Source organism: Thermobia domestica, chromosome 6 (assembly GCF_964235325.1).
Source record: "Thermobia domestica chromosome 6, izTheDome1.hap1.1, whole genome shotgun sequence".
Lineage (NCBI taxonomy): Eukaryota > Metazoa > Arthropoda > Insecta > Zygentoma > Lepismatidae > Thermobia > Thermobia domestica.
Genome location: NC_137459.1, coordinates 271,774,865 through 271,793,257, shown reverse-complemented (window position 1 = coordinate 271,793,257; position 18,393 = coordinate 271,774,865). Strand labels below are relative to the sequence as shown.

At 31.6% G+C, this 18,393-nt stretch overlaps 1 protein-coding gene across 23 annotated transcripts in view; it reads left to right on the top strand.

Moving 5' to 3' along the window:
• Ca-alpha1D (Ca[2+]-channel protein alpha[[1]] subunit D) overlaps positions 1-18,393 on the top strand; it is an 836,510-nt gene that overhangs the window by 625,160 nt on the left and 192,957 nt on the right. For 22 of the 23 annotated variants that reach the window (XR_014131916.1, XM_081762817.1, XM_081762798.1 and 19 more), the window contains 3 exons: positions 8,131-8,341; positions 16,240-16,360; positions 18,208-18,299. Coding sequence is in view for 22 of the 23 variants with exons in the window: in XM_081762817.1 (XP_081618943.1) it covers positions 8,131-8,341; positions 16,240-16,360; positions 18,208-18,299 (424 nt within the window). In the remaining variant the exon portion in view is untranslated. Of the gene's footprint in view, positions 1-933; positions 1,136-8,130; positions 8,342-16,239; positions 16,361-18,207; positions 18,300-18,393 lie in introns of all 23 variants that reach the window. The other variant, XM_081762799.1, reaches the window with a different exon arrangement.

Genomic DNA, 18,393 nt, shown 5'->3' with positions numbered 1-18,393 from the left:
AAATATACGCTTCTTTTTCAAAGATTATTAATTCTTATTCAGGGGCGGTAGGATGTCACCGAAACATGTTAGCTAAAAGAAACACTGAATATTGAAAAAAGTTAGAAATATTCTTTCGCAATTCTTGTCTTATAAAAAGTTATAAATGTAATACATGTCGACTCACTTACATCATCAGAAAGAATAGTGCACAGAAGTTACTCTTCAAATATTGCTCTAAATGTTTCGAGAAAATTGAAATAACACAAGAACATAGTGAAATATGAAGTATTTTTATCAATTATTTTCAAAAGCTGATATGTATAATACTTTCTATTTACGGGATTATCCTTCGTGTTAAATGTATGCAAAATCATGTTTAATAGGAAGTCTTATTTGTTTCCTGAGAGACAATAATTTTGGACCTACAATCTTGTAACATGAATTCCCCCTGTAATAAGTTTTGTATTATTCATTTTGTTGCTTTTTAGTTTGTTTTTTTAATAAACATTTGAATGTCAGCTTATGTTGTTTTGTATGTATGTATGTGTGTGCGTATTTGTTTTAATTTATCAATTTGTTTTAAGTTAAATTACTGAAATTTTCATATTGCATGATACCTAGCATTATTTTTATTTGCATTGGCTAAAAAGTTTTTTTGTTCATTTGTTTGTCCGTTTTAACGTAAAGAAAAATACAATTAAAAAGAATGGAAAGAAGATATTCGTTTACGATAACAGTGAATCGATGTCACTTGGGATTCAATAAATCCTTTAAAGTAAAAAAAAAAAAAAAAAAAAAAAAAAAAAAAAAAAAAAAAAAAACCCTTAATTTTCGGCAATTTTAATATAATATTTAAAATATTTCTAATCTTTCCATTCTTGTTCGTAATAATACTTAAATGTTTTTTTTATTCATAATAATGAAAGGATTTCTTCTGATAATGCGTTACAGGTACTGGAGGTCGCTTCGTAACCTTGTTCAATCCTTAGTCAATTCAATTCAAGCCATTGCTTCCCTTCTAATAATCCTGTTCCTTTTCATCTTCATTTTCGCGTTACTTGGGATGCAGATCTTTGGTGGAAAGCTGGGACATGTAGTGGAACAGAGAAGCACTTTTGATACCTTTTGGCAAGCATTGTTGACTGTTATTCAGGTAGAAATAATTTTATATGCTCAAGCCAGTCATACAAAAATTCTAAGTGGAAAATGCTTTCCAAAAATCATCACACTAACATGTATTGTCATTCCAAATTGCTTATATATGATGATGCATGCTGCAGTAATGCCCTAATTTAACACACAATGGTATCAATTAAGTCATGTATACACTTTGGAGAAGCAGGCAATGATATAATCGTTTGAAATAACGTGAAATAATAGATAAATTTTGTATTGTTATCTTGTAATTATTACGTATTAAAAAGATCTCCTATGGTTATTATCTAACATGTTTTATGTGGCCCTTATTTTATTTTAAAATATATGCACAAATGTTAAGTTTTACATTATATGGAGGTAATTTTTTATATTATTTTGCTATTCTACATGTATTTTCAATGGTAGAAAATTCATATTACTCAATCAAAATCTTTGCTTTTAGCGATCATTTATTGAACTATATATTTTTATTCCTAACTTGCAATTTTGAATCATTTTCCCAAATAAATATTTTGCAATGCCACACACTTAACGCAAATAATTTCTATCCTAAATTCATCCTGAATAATTTTTCAAATTTTCGTCACTTAACCCTGGTCAAATTCAGATTCCTCTGTGTATTTTGAAGTGCCCAATCCCTCTCATCTTCACATTAAAAATGTTATATTTCTCTATGTAAGTACAGATTCAGTCAGAATCATGGATTACATCACCACTTTCCTCATATTGCCTTTTCTTAACACAAAACCTCTTCAGAGATGTTAAAGCGACTTAAACTTTTATATATTAAACGCGCATTTTCAAGATGACTCATTGTTAAGGGCATCTACCTTTTTAATAATCGACTTACACAAATTCGTAACGAACTGATAAACTGGTTTAATTTTCAACACTAAGTAGAACGGAAAAGAGAATTAATTGCTCCAATATTATTCATACTTCCGATTGAAGAACAAATGATTAACCAATCATAAGCTTAATACCAATCACATGTTGCTCTTGATCAAAAACTATGCAAGTACTATATTATAATTGAAATTATGTTTTGATAATACAATAATATATTTGTGAGAGATAATATATGCATTATACAAGAAATAACACACCCTTTTAAACATGCAGAAATTCAATTTCTCAATTCTGTCTTTCCATCCTTGAAAATTGATAGTTCTATTTCATTGATTTGAATTTCGGTAATACTGTCCATTCAAAGAAAATCGTTAATGATTGGCTGGCTGTATATTAGTCTATCTATTTATTTGTAAAATGCCTAAGAATTAACAGAATAACTTAGTTTCCATATTAACGAGGTGTTCCTTTATTTCTTTCAAAAATTCTAACTTTTGATCGTTTCGAGAAATATGTGTTTAAAGACGCATTTTACATAAGGAACATTCATTAGTTCTAACCGTTCATTCCTTAATGAAAATCCTTCTTCCAAATATAATAGAATTCAAAGTTCAAGCTATTATCAAATCTTATTTTTTTTTCTCTCTAGCTGATCAGTAGCACTCAAGCGACGAATATGGTTTTCTCTGAATATTGCTGATCGTATAAATCACTCTTTTTATCGAGACTCAGAAATCTATATATATAAAATTGAAAATCACTGTGTTTGTGACTCTAAATCTCCTGAACCACCCGACCGATCTCAATCAAATTTGTTACATGGAGGAGGTTCGAGGCTAGGCTGGTTTTAGGCTATTCACTTTGATGTTTATAAGTGAGGAGTGGGGGAGGGCTATAAAAAATAAATAATACTTAATAACTCCTGAACCACTCGACCGATCTTGATCAAATTTCCAACAAAGATGTGGTTCAGACCTGGAATTGTTTTTTATGATTTAAATTTCACGGAGCAACTTAGGGGAGGAGAAGGAGAATCAATTTATGTAAGGCTGAAAGTGACTATTTTTGTAACTTAATAACTCTTGAACTATCCGATCAGTCTCAATCAAATTTTCAAGATACATGAGTTCGGATCTGGAAAGATTTTTTTAATTTCACTTTAACGGTAGATCCTAGGGAAGGGGGAGGGAAGGGGGACGTATAAATAAACACTAATAAAACCTAACAACTTTTGAACCGCCCAACCAATCTCGATCAAATTTTCAACATATATGAGGGTCGGACCTTGGGTGTTTTCTATCGTCTCACTTTGACGAGCCAACGTAGGGGAGAGGAAGGAGGGAGATCCACATAAAACAAATTAACATAAAAATGACTGACTTTGTGACTTCATCACTCTTGAATCACCCGACCGATCTCAAATTTTCAACGTACATGAGTTTAGGGGCAGGAATTACTTTAGGCTATTCACTTTGACGAAGTAACATAGGGGAGGGGGAGACAAATTTAAAAATAATAAAAAATGACCTATATTAGTGTTGAATCCATAGCTTTCGGGGTCGATGAGAGAAACAGTGACACTTCTGATGCTGTTTCAATCCAAGTTCAGCCCTGACAGTTGAGAAGGGGGAGGGTACAACGTAGGGGAGGGGATAAACATTTTAAAATGGTCGAAAATGACTAATATTAGTGTCGAATCCATAGTTTTAGGAGTAACTGAGATTAACAGTAACAATTGTGATGCCGTGTGTCGCAGCACGGAGGAGGGGAGGGGAGCTATATATAATATTGATCGAAAATGACCAATATTAGTGTCTAATCCATAGTTTTCGGGATCATTCGGATGAATAGTGGCATTTCCGATCCGGTCTAAATCCAAAATCATCAACAAACTTGAGTTTAGGGGCAGGGATTACTTTAGGCTATTCACTTTGACGATGAACATAGGGGAGGGGGAGACAAATTTAAAAATAATCAAAAATGACCTATATTAATGTTGAATCCATAGTTTTCGGGGTCGATGAGAGAAACAGTGACACTTCTGATGCTGTTTCAATCCAAGTTCAGCCCTGACAATTGGAAGGGGGAGAGTACAACGTAGGGGAGGGGATAAACATTTTAAAATGATCGAAAATGACTAATATTAGTGTCGAATCCATAGTTTTAGGAGTAACTGAGATTAACAGTGACAATACTGATGCCGTGTGCCGCAGCACGGAGGAGGGGAGGGGAGCTATATATAATATTGATCGAAAATGACCAATATTAGTGTCTAATCCATAATTTTCGGGATCATTCAGATGAATAGTGACATTTCCGATCCGGTTTAAATCCAAAATCAGCCCTGCCCAAGGTGTATATATATATATATATATATATGAAGGGTAAGGGGAAAAAGGAAGGAATGTCACAAAACTGCATTTTCGAGAAAACGGCGTTTTAATATTGAAAAGCGCGTAAGAAGAATAGGGTTAGTTAAATCTTTTGCCTATTTTACACAGACATTTCTACATCTACGCAAGCGTGGAATATACAATCAAATAGTACCAAGAGTCACCAACAGATAGGGCAAAGCACCCGAAAAAGCACATACATGGACATTCCTTGTTTTTTCCCCTTACCCTTCATATATATATATATATATATATATATATATATATATATATATATATATATAATGATCGAAAATGCCCACTATCAGTGTCGAATTTATAGTTTTCTGGGTCGCTTAGACGAACAGTGATACTTCCGATCCCGTTTAAATTCAAATTCAAACCCGCAATTTGGGGGAAGGAGAGGAAGAGATGTTTAAAAATGATCGAAAATGACCGATATTAGTGTTGAATCCAACATTTTTTGGGGTCGCCGAGATGATCAATGATCTTTCCGGTGCCATTAAAAACGACAACAGCATATTTCACGGGTACTAAACACATGAGATACGGAGTTGTGCATTTAATTTTTTATTTCAACCCAGCGAAACGGGTAATATATGCTAGTTTATCCTAAAACTCTAGTAAAAATGAACTATCAGATAGAGAAGACATAAGTACAATTTAGGCTCTTGCGTTCAACGACTCCATTTTGATTATTATGTGATTAGAAATAATACATACTCCTTATCACAATTATATCTATGGACGTGTGCACATTTATATGTATGTACTCGCTGTCAGACAGGATGTAGATGATAATATCGCTACATGTATCACGACAGTAGCAAAATTATATGATTTCATGTCAATCTAAAGCCAGGAGTTCCTTAGAATATCGAAGATTGTTTAAATAAGACTGACTGACTTTTACAGCTAGATTCTTGTTTAAAGTGTGATTCAGTCTTGGTGGTAGTTATCGAAATGTGGCTTTATGTATTCCTGAATACTACTAACGTATCTTTGCATCATTTCTTTTAACTTATTTTCACCTGTTCCGTTGTAGACTCTGATGTCGATGCAAGGATTTTTGCCATTTAAAAATGAAATGAAATCTTTAAGTTTTACGTCCCACGGTTATGCCGGTTAGGCTAAAGGAGACGGTGATGATGAGAGATGAGTGAAATGGTGGAATGAAGAAAGTGGGAGGAAACGGGAGAACCCCGAGAAAACCCAGGAGCACGGTGTTTGTCCACCACAAAGTTCACTTGGCGGGGGCTGGGATCGAACCCGGGACCCCAAGCACCAGAGGTGAACGCTTTACCACTGAGCCACCGCGCCCCCTTTTGCCATTTAGTATAAGCATTAGACCATTATTATTATTATTATTATTATTATTATTATTATTATTATTATTATTATTATTATCAGACTTGGCTGGCTTAAACTAAAGTGGTTTATGCCATGGTTCAAACCTTGGTTTTAAACCAGCAGTTTTTTTTTTTTTTTTTTTTTTTTTTTACAAACGGCTTAAACCCAAAAACGGAAAATGTTCGTAAAAGTGTAACTATTCGTAAAATCTTGATGAACACATATTTGTGAGTTATCACTTTTCACTCCCTATATTACTCGTATTATATTCAGACCTAAATTCCCCATTCATTACTCAAAGAGATTATTCTACAAAAGCAACTTTTTAAATAAGTTTATGAATGTTTCTTTTGTGATTTTTTTATAGTTTGTTATTGTTGTTATGCAATTGCAAGCAAAGGAATATTGTTTCGTTTTAATAATGTTTACTTTTGATAAAATACATCGAAATGCCGTACTTTTTTTGGGAGAGGGGTCATACAAACCCCACGAGAGACATTTATTGAATTCACAAGTATCTTTGGTATCTATTTATGTACAAATGGGTCAGAGCCAAAGTGGACTCAAATAATTCGTATCTTTATTCACTTTTCTTACTGATATGCAAAGTAGGTCGTTGTATTTCTTTAACTTGGACTAATAAAAGTCGTAGTAAACTAACTTGGACTAAATTAATTCTTCTGTACTTTGCAGTACTTTCAAATTGTATTTATGTAATTCTGTATAACGGTTTCACTTGTGCAATTGTTTATTGTTTTGTCTTTCTGAAATGACTCTTGACAATTATATTAACAAGTATGTAAAGATCAGTTCAACGTATTTTTATCAGGAATGCTTCGTGAGTGAGTCGGCAGGCGTATCGCATTTGTGGCCAATTACTCCCGGTTTCGAGTTCAAATGGAGGACAATTTCTCTCGGATGCAATCCGAGAAGCGGTTTGGATTCCTCTTTAAGTTTGTGACCCCCTTCCAGCATAACCCGGTTGTTGCAAAATAACACCAAGGCGAAACAAACATTTCTGTCCATATGTGATATAAATACATAGAGCAAATTATTTAAACTTAAAAAAAAAAATGGTTTAAACAAAAAACCGGGTTTTTTGTTTGATTTTTCAATAAAAAAAAACATGTTTTTTGCCAACCCTGATTATTATCATCCACAACTGTTATTGATCATATTTTGACCCAAGTGTTTTCTTTTATTTTGTTTTGAAGAAGTGTTTTAAGTTGAACGTAATATGCATTATCAAAAATTATGTTCAATTTTTGAATATTAAATATGTAGTTAAACATATTCTTGAAGCTCTTTTAAATTCCACTGTTTTTTGTGACGTTTCGAGTACTTAAGCAAAATTCGAGTAAAGCTCATAAAGCTCATTTGTGAAATATATAGAAAAAGGAGAAGCTAGCCGTTTAACAATTACCTTGAATTTAATGAAACGCAAATGATATATTTTAAAGATTCAAAGTTTAAACAAATTTGTAGGTATAACAATAGAAATATTATAGAAATCAACACAATTATAATGTAAAAACTATTGTGCTTAGCCTTAGCGCTGTAATGGCTAAGGTTTCTTTATCAAGTCTAACAATGAAGAACTCTACTAAATTCGAATATTTGATTAGATATTCTTAGTATATTTCAGGGATATTCTTTGTTATAGCAAACAAATATTAGGGTATTACTCTGAGTGTAGGTACTTCTTGCTATTCATTTAGTACCAATAATAGTCTCTCGAAAAGATAGAGTTTAGTTTGGCATATCTTTGTTATATGCGCCCGGATGATTAAAGTAAGAAAATTTATTTTATACTCTAAAATAGAAATGTATTGTATTGTTCAGATCTTAAAAGTCTAATCCTAATGACTGACATGTTGGAAAAGTTATTTCAGAATATTTTATTATATTAATATTAATGTCAGTTTTCATCTTCCTTTCTGCATCTTTTTAATTATGTGATGATGCAGTTCAATGTGTTATTAATGCAGTGTTTATACAAAACTTGAATACTCTATTTTTTATCGCTGAGTTCGTTCTGTCTTTAGAGGCAGTATTATTTGTCAATATGCATATATATATATATATATATATATATATATATATATATATATATATATATATATATATATATATATATATATATATATATATATATATTATTTAAGGGAGTAAAATACGTGAAGATAATGCACGCTTTAATTTCCACACTCAGACCCACCCTCTCTCAAAGGGAGAATAAGTTAGGGGTTCTACAGTGACTACGCTTTGATGACAATCCTTGAAACTAACTTTTTAAAGTATTTTCAGAAATATTTAACGTATATTACATTTTACAAATCATTAGAACCTAAGGTGAAAACAATAATTGAAATAAGATATGTGTGTTGATGCTTTGCAGATACTGGAGGTCACTGTCCAATCTGGTTGCCTCGCTGCTCAACTCCATCCAGTCCATTGCTTCCTTGTTGCTGCTTCTGTTTCTCTTCATTGTCATCTTTGCTTTATTAGGGATGCAAGTATTTGGGGGCAAATTTAACTTTGATACTACTTCAGATAAGCCACGCAGTAATTTTGACAGTTTTTGGCAAAGTTTACTAACGGTATTTCAGGTAAATACAGGAGATGGATATTGCATGATTTGATGTTTGTTCGTGGCTTCTTTAATTGTTTAGGATATAGGCCCACGTTTGCAATTTTACTTAATTTCACTTTAAATAAATTTCCAAACTACTTTAGATCATCAATAGTTCTTCCAAGTTCATAAGCAAATCTCTGCTGACCCGTGTGGTTTTTTCTTTTTTTTATCGCAAATCTGGAATAATATGCTTTGCTTTTATATCTTTTCATGTTTCTAAATTGCATGTTCCAGTGTTTCTGACCACTAAGGTCGCTGTGCTACATCGATTCATTACATTCGCACTATTTAACCTGTACAATAGTTCTATAACACGTTTGCATGTCATAATATTCTAATGTAATATACATATATGTGTGTTAATTACTGTCGATTCTTGCCCATGTGGTTTGTGTATAATTGTCTGTGTATTGATTTAGTAAATTGAAGAGCCATTGGTAAATTAAGACACACTGAACTGTTCGAACTAACTTGTTACTAAGCATAATTGTTTGACCTATCGTACAATGAATGTATTGTGTGCAAATCATTGCATTATGACTGTGAAATGGAAGTTATGCATGCAATGAAAAGATAAAAATAAAACAACATTAAAACTTCACAATGTTATAAAAATTCATTTTTGTCATTTCAAACCTAAAGATTTGTTCCAAATAAGTCTAGTCTTCATGTATGAGAATTAGTTCGGAGACGACTATTGCTTGAACTCATGAAAACACAATTCACAGTAACTGAGACTGTTAGGAAAAAAATTTACAACTATCGTACTTGTTCCCCAAGTTTTGTATTGCCGCTAGAAAACAGTTATGATAATGACTCTTCCGTTTTACTTCTATCTTTTCATATTAAGTCTTTTTTACGTTGAACCACTTACTTTATATATACGTATATCTATGTCTATTTTCAACTTCTATTCTTAATGTTCATGTCATCAGTCTTGCTAGTTTTGAATCTATTTCCTGTTTATATACAGTGGTATATTGTTTGTATTAACAATATCTTTCTGCACCCTTATGAAAAAGAAAAGACTATCCATCATATATATATATATATATATATATATATATATATATATATATATATATATGAATAGAACGCTATACAAGGCTATAATGAGTGTTGAACGATTGTGAGTGTGAGACTGTATATCAACACACTTAAGCGTCTTTCGTTGTCAGTCACAAATTACATTGTAATTTTCTCCGACGTTCTTTTTATGTTTAATACTTTTATTTAATCCAACTTCCAGTGTTTCTGTATCTAATAATTTCATCTTTTTCTTTTCTTTCAATTATTTTTTTCTCGGATCAGTACGCTACACTTATTCTTTCCTGTCTTTAATATTAAAATAGGGGAAAATTGATTCATTTTAAAGTACCTGGCTTGATATTTATTTTTATTTTTATTTTTATTTATTTATTTATTTATTTATTTATTTTCAAGAATAATTATGCTTTAATTTAGTTAATTAAGCACAAGCTTACGAAAAAATGTACGATTTATTGAACTACATCTTTGTTCTTCCTAGTTAATATTAATTGCTATTTGCTACATAATATTTCATTAAGTTTATCCGAAATCTTTCATTTCATACAAACTTGGAACACATACATATTTAAAATCTTTACAGTTAGTTCACAGAACAAATGTTGATATTTTGCCGCCAAATGTTTCTGTTTAGTTAAATTTATCTATGCTGTCGTATGTATCGCATCGATCTAGATTTCTTTCAATAAATATTTTCCATTTTTCTTTCGTAAGTTCTAAAATTCTTGTTTTAGGATTTTAGGGTACGTTAATCCTCCATTTCATTAATTTGTATTGCTGCACCACACAAATAAGGTCAACGAATAATAAACTGCAAGCCCTTGTCCACTATCAAATATCTGTAAGTCCTTGTCCCTTCTTTTCTTATATAGTGAGAGGGTTCATAAGTAAAATAGCAATCCAAAAGTAAAACAGAATGCAATATAGGCATGATTCAACCTGTAACGGGTTGGAAATTTATATCTACTGGGTTCTCTTTTTTTCTGTTACTTTGTTCTCCAAAACTCAATCCAGCCTTAGAATCTTATGTGAAAATAGTAAAGCATTTTACTTTCTACATACTTTAATAATAGATAAATTTTTGAAATGAATATTGAACTTGAATCCAAATGTGATTTTATCATTTCACTTTGATGATCAAATATCTGTATGTTGAAATAATTGAATCGGTATTTCTTGAAACAACATCATTCACTATTTTAATGATTATTTTGTACTGCTTTCAAGTAATATGTATGCATAGTGTTATTTACTGACAAAACAACATATTTTTTATTTGTAGATGTTGTCTTTAAATGTTTAAATAATAGTCGTGTCCATACAGACTCCAAACAGAAAAAAAAACTTTAAAATATTGACTGATGTTTTATCAAATACCGATTCAATTGATCATCAAAGTATCCATTACATACCAATGGAGCCAATTTCTCCTTGTTATGGTTGGTCATATGCATTGATTTTAATTTCCATTGAAATTTCACTAACGTTATAAGAGATAACAATTAGGTCATCCACTCTACTCAACTTTTCCATAGTTGCACTGTTCCCTATTATTTACAATTGTTTTTATTACACCTTGTTTATTATTATTATTATTATTATTATTATTATTATTATTATTATTATTATTATTATTATTATTATTATTATAGTTATTTTAATAGTATATGTATAACATTGGCAAACAAAATTGAGTCAGTCCAAAAGTGTTTTATTAGGCTACTATGGCATAAAATGAATAGAGATTACTACTCACGTAGTTATGAATACTGAATCAATTTTGGGATTGCAGGCATTAAGTGGCAAATAAACCTTATTGAAAGAGATTTTATTCAGAAAATATTAAACAATAGATATCATAGTGAATACTGCTTACATAATATAGGAATAAGGATACCAATGTGTAATATGAAAAATGGGTCATTATTTCCTCTAAATCAAATATCTGTAATTTTAAGAACAATGGCCATTTCTTAAATCTAATTTGAAACATCTATTTTTATCAGTGTACAAGCATAAATTTTAAGTTCGACAAATATTATTTATAGTATTTTTGACGATGTATTAATTTTGAAACTAAAAGTATTTGGTATTAATTTATTAATTAGACAAGGAATTATTGTTTTATCCGATACTATTTTATTATTATTATTATTATTATTATTATTATTATTATTATTATTATTATTATTATTATTATTATTATTATTATTATTATTTCATTTTAAAGCTTTCCTCATATTTTTGTTTATCTTTTTCAGTTTTCAGTTAGAATTTTATTTTCATTAATTGATTTCATTAAAACAGGTTGAACAAAACTAGTATTTCATAAATCAGGCAATGTACGTAGAATTAATTGCTAGCCTGAACGAGAAGTCATTACAGCATACTAATGACTCCTTGCACAGTAGAAGAAAGCTAAGGATACTTCTCCAAAAAGTAGAATAGTTTCAGATTCTTGTCCTTGACCGATTTTAACTCTAATCAATAGAGGTAATTTAAAAACCTCAAAGAAAACACATGCTACGTTTCAATGAAAATTGTTGTTTTTTTCTCCTAAAAGTACCCTGGAACTTTTTAAAAGTTAGAAGTAAATTGACCCAATTATCCCTAACCAATTCAGCTTTAAGTTATGAGACCCAGTGAGGAACTCGAGAAAAACACACATGATGTTTCAAGAAACTCGGTTAATTTGTAGAAAAGTTTATTATTATTATTATTATTATTATTATTATTATTATTATTATTATTATTATTATTATTATTATTATTATTATTTATGTAGTGAATTCATTTTTCTTGTCCCTGGCTGATTTCAACCTCAAACAATGGGTGTCGTGTGGAAGCTCCAAAGAAAGTGTATTCCATGTTTCATGAATAAGGGAATAAAATGAGCATAAACTCAGCCCTAATTTGGAAGTTTGCTCTTATATATAATTTGGTTTAGAAAAATCAGTTTTTCAGAATAACTTCATGAAAAAGTAATTGAATTATGATGAAATGTAATGTGGCCTGTAGCACAGCTTGTATTGGTAGCGAAATGTTTTCTAAGGAGTAGTAATCCATTCTTCGTGTAATACAGAATTCAGCTGTATCCGTTTGTGATGACAGAGAACGAAATCTACACCGAATTTGTTCATCTAAAACTAGCACAGATGTTTAACAACGTTCTAATTCAGCGTTTCCCAGTCTTTCTAATGTAACGGACTCCCTTGTAACGATCGTTAATTTTCTGCCCTCCCCATAAAATCAAAAATTATTTTTTTTAAAAATAGAATGTACATATCATAAAATGAAATGATAATTTACAATTTTATAACAATAACTTTGTCATTTATGACAATGCAATACTGTCTTAAATGGAGATATTCAAAAAAATGCGATCGCACCAGTTAGGCCTAATATTATGAACTCAACATTCACCTAATGTGATGGATGATGCTCTTTCAACCTAGGTTAGTAATTTTATTATTTCTTATCTTTTGGTATTATACTCTTCTTAGTTCAAACCTACGTAACGTACTAGCAAAAATAAAATGTCCCGTGGACCCCCCTTTGCCTATTGCGGCCCTCCGGACTCCACAGAGCACAGATTGGGAAACACAGTCATAATCGAATAATTGAGCGGGATAGGGAAGATATTAAAGTTTATCATAATGATTCTCAAACTACACCTGAACAGATCTGGATGTATATATTGGTACATTTTCATTTCGAAAGACTACAGGATGTAAAATCTTGTTCAAGAAATCTTGGCCAAACAATTCCCTTGATGGCCAGGTTTTCTTAAATAAGACTGTACTTGGGATCCCTGAGTGTGCACATAATCACTGGTAGTAATTTTTCCTTCGCTAGTATTATCAGGACCAACATAATATCATGAAATAGTGGTCCACCGCCCAGCACAGGAGCACCGCCATATTTAGCGGTAGGAAAAATGAAATGAAATCTTTAAGTTTTACGTCCCACGGTTATGCCAGTTAGGCTAAAGGAGACGGTGATGATGAGTGATGAATGAAATGGTGGAATAAAGAAAGTGGGAGGAAACGGGAAAACCCCGAGAAAACCCACGCACACGGTGTTTGTCCACCACAAAGTTCACTTGGCGTGGGCTGGGATCGAACCCGGGACCCTTAGCGATAGGAAATAAAAAGTCTGGAGCATATGTCTTTTCTTCTTTCTTTATTTTTTTTATTTATTTATCTTTTTTTTTTTTTTTCATGAAGCATGTTGTGTGTTTCTTTAAATTCTTAAGAGTTTGCCCTTTCGCTGAGTGTTGAAATTGGTCAATGATTTTATTGGTTCACTTTAAAGAATTTCCTGCAACCCCAAATTAAAAAAGAAAGAAAAACTTTCTTTGTTTGCTTCTACTACGAACAGAGTCTAGTTTCCATTCTTTTTAAAAAAAGCAAATTGCTCATTAATATAAATTTCTCTATTCTATTATTTATGACATTTATTTTTATTTTTTTATTAATTACTTTGATTTTGTTCATTTTAAAGTTTTCTCATTCATGTTGCAAATCATGACTTTTAATTTAATCAATTCATTAATAAACGGTAGCCAATTGACATGGTCGAGCGGACTAACGTAGTGGTTCCCAACGCACGTGTCCGCATGATGTGCCACGTAGTCTCATAGATTGTGTCGCGAAATTTTAAAATTCAGAGATCATTAAGCATTTAATAGTTAATTAAAATCAATTTTGAGATAGACTGTACCAGTCAACATCTCCAGCTCAAGCAACAATGCTCGGTACATAGAGTTACTGTCTTACACTACTATAATTATGGTGTCCTGGGCGTTCAGTAAAGCGTCATCAGTGAGAAAAGGTTGGGAACCTCTGATCAAAAGTATTAGACATTAAGCATTAGAATGGAGATTGTAAAATCTTTCTATCTACAGCGGGTTCGAATGTCGCTCGAAACGTAGGTGTTATGTATTGTCCATTTACTAATCATTACACTGTAATAATTCATATTTCATCGTTTCCTTTAACGTAAAGGGCAGAAGTGTTGAACGTAAAGCTCAAAAATACAATACGTCAACAAATGCTATTAGTATCGAAAACCATGCAGTTAAAGTAAAACATTTCTATAACATAAATAAGTGCAATCTGTTGAAATTGTTCACAACAAGCTTAATATGGTAACTTCAAATATCTTAAAATCTTATTCTTAGCAGTTGAGCATTTTACCAAATGTGTAAATTAAGAAATAAAGATAACACTTTGATTTCAATACGTAGTTTCTATTTTTCGTAACTTAAAATAATCTGCAAAAAGAAGTGTCATTTAAATTAGGCTATCCATCTTTAATATACTAGTTACCAAGATTTTAAGTACATTTAAAATTTATCTTATTTAGAAAACTGTACATAGAGAAATAAATTTTAGAGTAATTCAAATGATTGAATATTATGAGTAAACTTTGCAGTTATTTGACAAGGCAAGTTAACAAATTGTTCTCGTGAGACAGTTATTTTCATACAGGGAAAAAAATCAGATAAGAAAATTCTTATTATTACTACAGCAATTGTTAATCATAGACTAAGACGTTCCTTGTGATTTGGGTATCCTAAAATTTCGCAGTCGCTTTATTGACAAATCTTCTCAACAGTGAAGCATGAAAGAAGTCAAACTACACAAGACACAAGATTTTTTTTTTAAAAAAATTAAAATATTTCACAACATATACCCTTAAGACATATTTAAGAAGAATATTTAAGACAGACTATTTAAGACATCTAAATTAACGCTAGTCATTGATAGGTGTAAATTCTTGAAAGATTGTGATGTGTATTTCATTCATACTGCAATGATTATACACAAAATATTATATAAGATTTTGGTTTCTAGAAATTACTTGCCATCTCATGTATGAATTTAACCATGTTCCAGGAGGAGCGCTGTGATTGGAGTTGTTATGACACGTAATTATTATTATTATTATTATTATTATTATTATTATTATTATTATTATTATTATTATTATTATTATTATTATTATTATTATTATTATTATTACGTACAATAAGTATCTGAACTTGTCTCATTCTCCCATATTCTTCTTAGAACCATACAATATTTTAAACACGACAAACTGAAGGGTTTCTTGCATTGCAGTACAGGTTCTTCAACTACTTTTGCATTAGAGGTTCAGATTTACAAATTAATTAGAGCCTACCTTTCAAAACAGAACAACTTTATAGTGATAAGAATAGCGAAAAATATTAAGAACTCTGTCTACGGTTTTGTAGCGTATGTGTCATGTAATATCGCGTACATTCATTCAACTAACTGACTACGTCGAGTGGCTCATTCTCTCATCTGTCCAGTTTGTTTCTTTCCATCTTTTTATTTTTCTCGGCAAAACTTCTTCCATGCAATGTAGTTCAATATTTTTTTCATTTAATACTTAAAACTAAATAAAACAGACGTATAGACACAATGCAAGCAAAATTGATTCCCGAAGTATTTAATCCATAAGACAGCTAACAAAAGATGTAGAATTAATTGCGAATATCACACTTTAATATTCATTGATGTTGAACATCTTTTGTTTTTAACTACTAGCGAAGATGTATTAAAATAAAGTCTTACACTAATGTGGTAAGCATTTTTTTTAGGATTGAATGACCACTGAAATTGAGTACAATTGTGGTGTAAGATTGTAAAAGCCTGTTTCTCCCGCTTATGTATGTTAATTCCGTGAAACATCCGCATGTTTTAATTTAATTGAAACATAGTCATAATTCAGATGCACTATTTTTTTTTTTTTTAATTACTTTATAGCATCTGTAATACTTATAATTTTTACTTACAGATACTTACCGGTGAAGACTGGAATGCTGTGATGTATGATGGCATTCAAGCTTATGGAGGAGTGTCATCAATAGGTGTTTTAGCATGTGTATACTTTATAATTCTTTTCATATGTGGTAATTGTATCCTTTTAACAAAATACAACAATTAAAGATTCATTATATATAGGGTGAGCATCAAGTCGCCTTACCCGAAACAAGTATTTCTTCACATATTGGTGAAAGCGACTTTGTGCCCACTTTGTATATATATAACAATTTAGTATGTCTCTTTAATCTTGCAATAGAAGCTTATACGTGGAACAAGAGCACGTTAGGATACACGCTAACAACTACAGTAACTGAAGATACTGTCAGTCTCACAATAGAAAGATAATTTGTTCGAGATCTTTTGACAGTAGCAATCCTGACAGGTTATTGGACATTATCTCAAGCAGTGAAATGTGGCAAATTTTGTGACGACACTTTGAGTAAAAGCCCAATTTATTTCCTTCCCATTCCTTCTGTGTAATTCTCTAAATAAGTTACGAATTAAATCCTGATTCAAATGAAGGAATGAGATAACAAATTCATGCTGAAAACTAGTCTACCAAGTTTCATATGGTCCTACCACGACCAGACTTATGTTTACAGGTTAACAAGAGTATTCATTTGTAGCCACTTTGTATTATAGGGAAGTCGGTATAAATATGCAACATTATGCCTCCCCACACAAGAACACCGGACCACCGAAACGATTATATTCGACAATTTTTCTAGGTTCATTGCGTGTTTTCACGTCTCTCCAGATGAGTATATGTTCAGAAACACTACTCAGGTTGAATATGCTTTCATCAAAAAGAGAACGCAACCTTACTCTTCCTTGGTCCAGTCCTGATGTTCTTGGTACCATTGCATACGTTGCCGCCAATGTTGGTGTATCAACGGAATACTACTTAATGCAATCGACACGCCAATGTGGAGCGTGAAATTAGCCGGCTTGCAGTCTTCTTATATGTATTTACAACTGCATTCGCTGTTTAACATCTGTCTCTTCTTACCTGTTTAAAGTTCACTAATGTGGCAGTCGTCTTCTGCTGTAGTTAACCATGATCAACCACCACCTCTTCATCTCTTCACAAAACATTGCCTGTGCTTCGGAAAGCTCGTCATGAATGTGTAAAATCCTGTATGCAAACGCAAACTCCTGGACCACACTCGTTACACTTTGTTCTCCTTCCAGTTTCCCGTCGATTCTTCCTCGTGTGAAGTCACTCATATATTGCCTCCGGGCCATGTTATTGTAAGGAAAACCAAACAATGCGCCTAACAGGTCTCTGACTGACACAGACTGTCTCGTCCGCTTCATTCAACTACTTCGTATTGGGGAATCAGACTCATTCGGCGCTTCAATCATGCTGATGTTACACTATACAATGTCTTGCTCCTTTTGCACGTGTGGGAAACATCTGGCAACAGGTTGCCGAGATTTCGTTCATTTCTCTTAACCTACGCAATATTTTATTCCTTTATCTATGCGGTCCTTAAGTTTTGCAAACCAATGTATTATTTATGTGTAGCGTAGACACACACTTTTTTTTTTTTTTTTTTTTTTTTTTTGTATATATGTATTTTGGACTTAAAATGCACATGCCTGAATAACAGCACACCATTTCAGGCAAATCCTTCTCATATCTGTACTGAGAGAAGTTACCTCTTGATGCTGGTTTAACAAATTACCTTAAAATTACCTTACTAGTACACACTACTCAACGTATTATTAACCTGGACCAGTATCTGTTATAACTAGACTTAATGGAATCAATAATTTAGCTAATCGAATTCTTTATTGTTTAAGTTTTTATTTAAATGATACTTAAGAAGATTTAAGGAATGTTGCTGAAACCGACTGTCTTATTCTTAGTAAGCTGACCTTAGTTCAATTAAGTCCCTTTTTATTATTTATTTATTTTCCTTAATCAAATAAACAGATATTTTGCTAAACGTCTTCTTGGCTATCGCCGTAGACAACTTGGCTGATGCTGAGTCTCTGACTGCCATTGAAAAAGAGGCTGAAGAAGAAGTAAGTAACATGAAGGTATTACAATGAAAAGAACTTGCTCATAAGTATGAAACTTTAAAAAAAAAAAAAAAAAAAAATCTCAAAAAAATTCTCA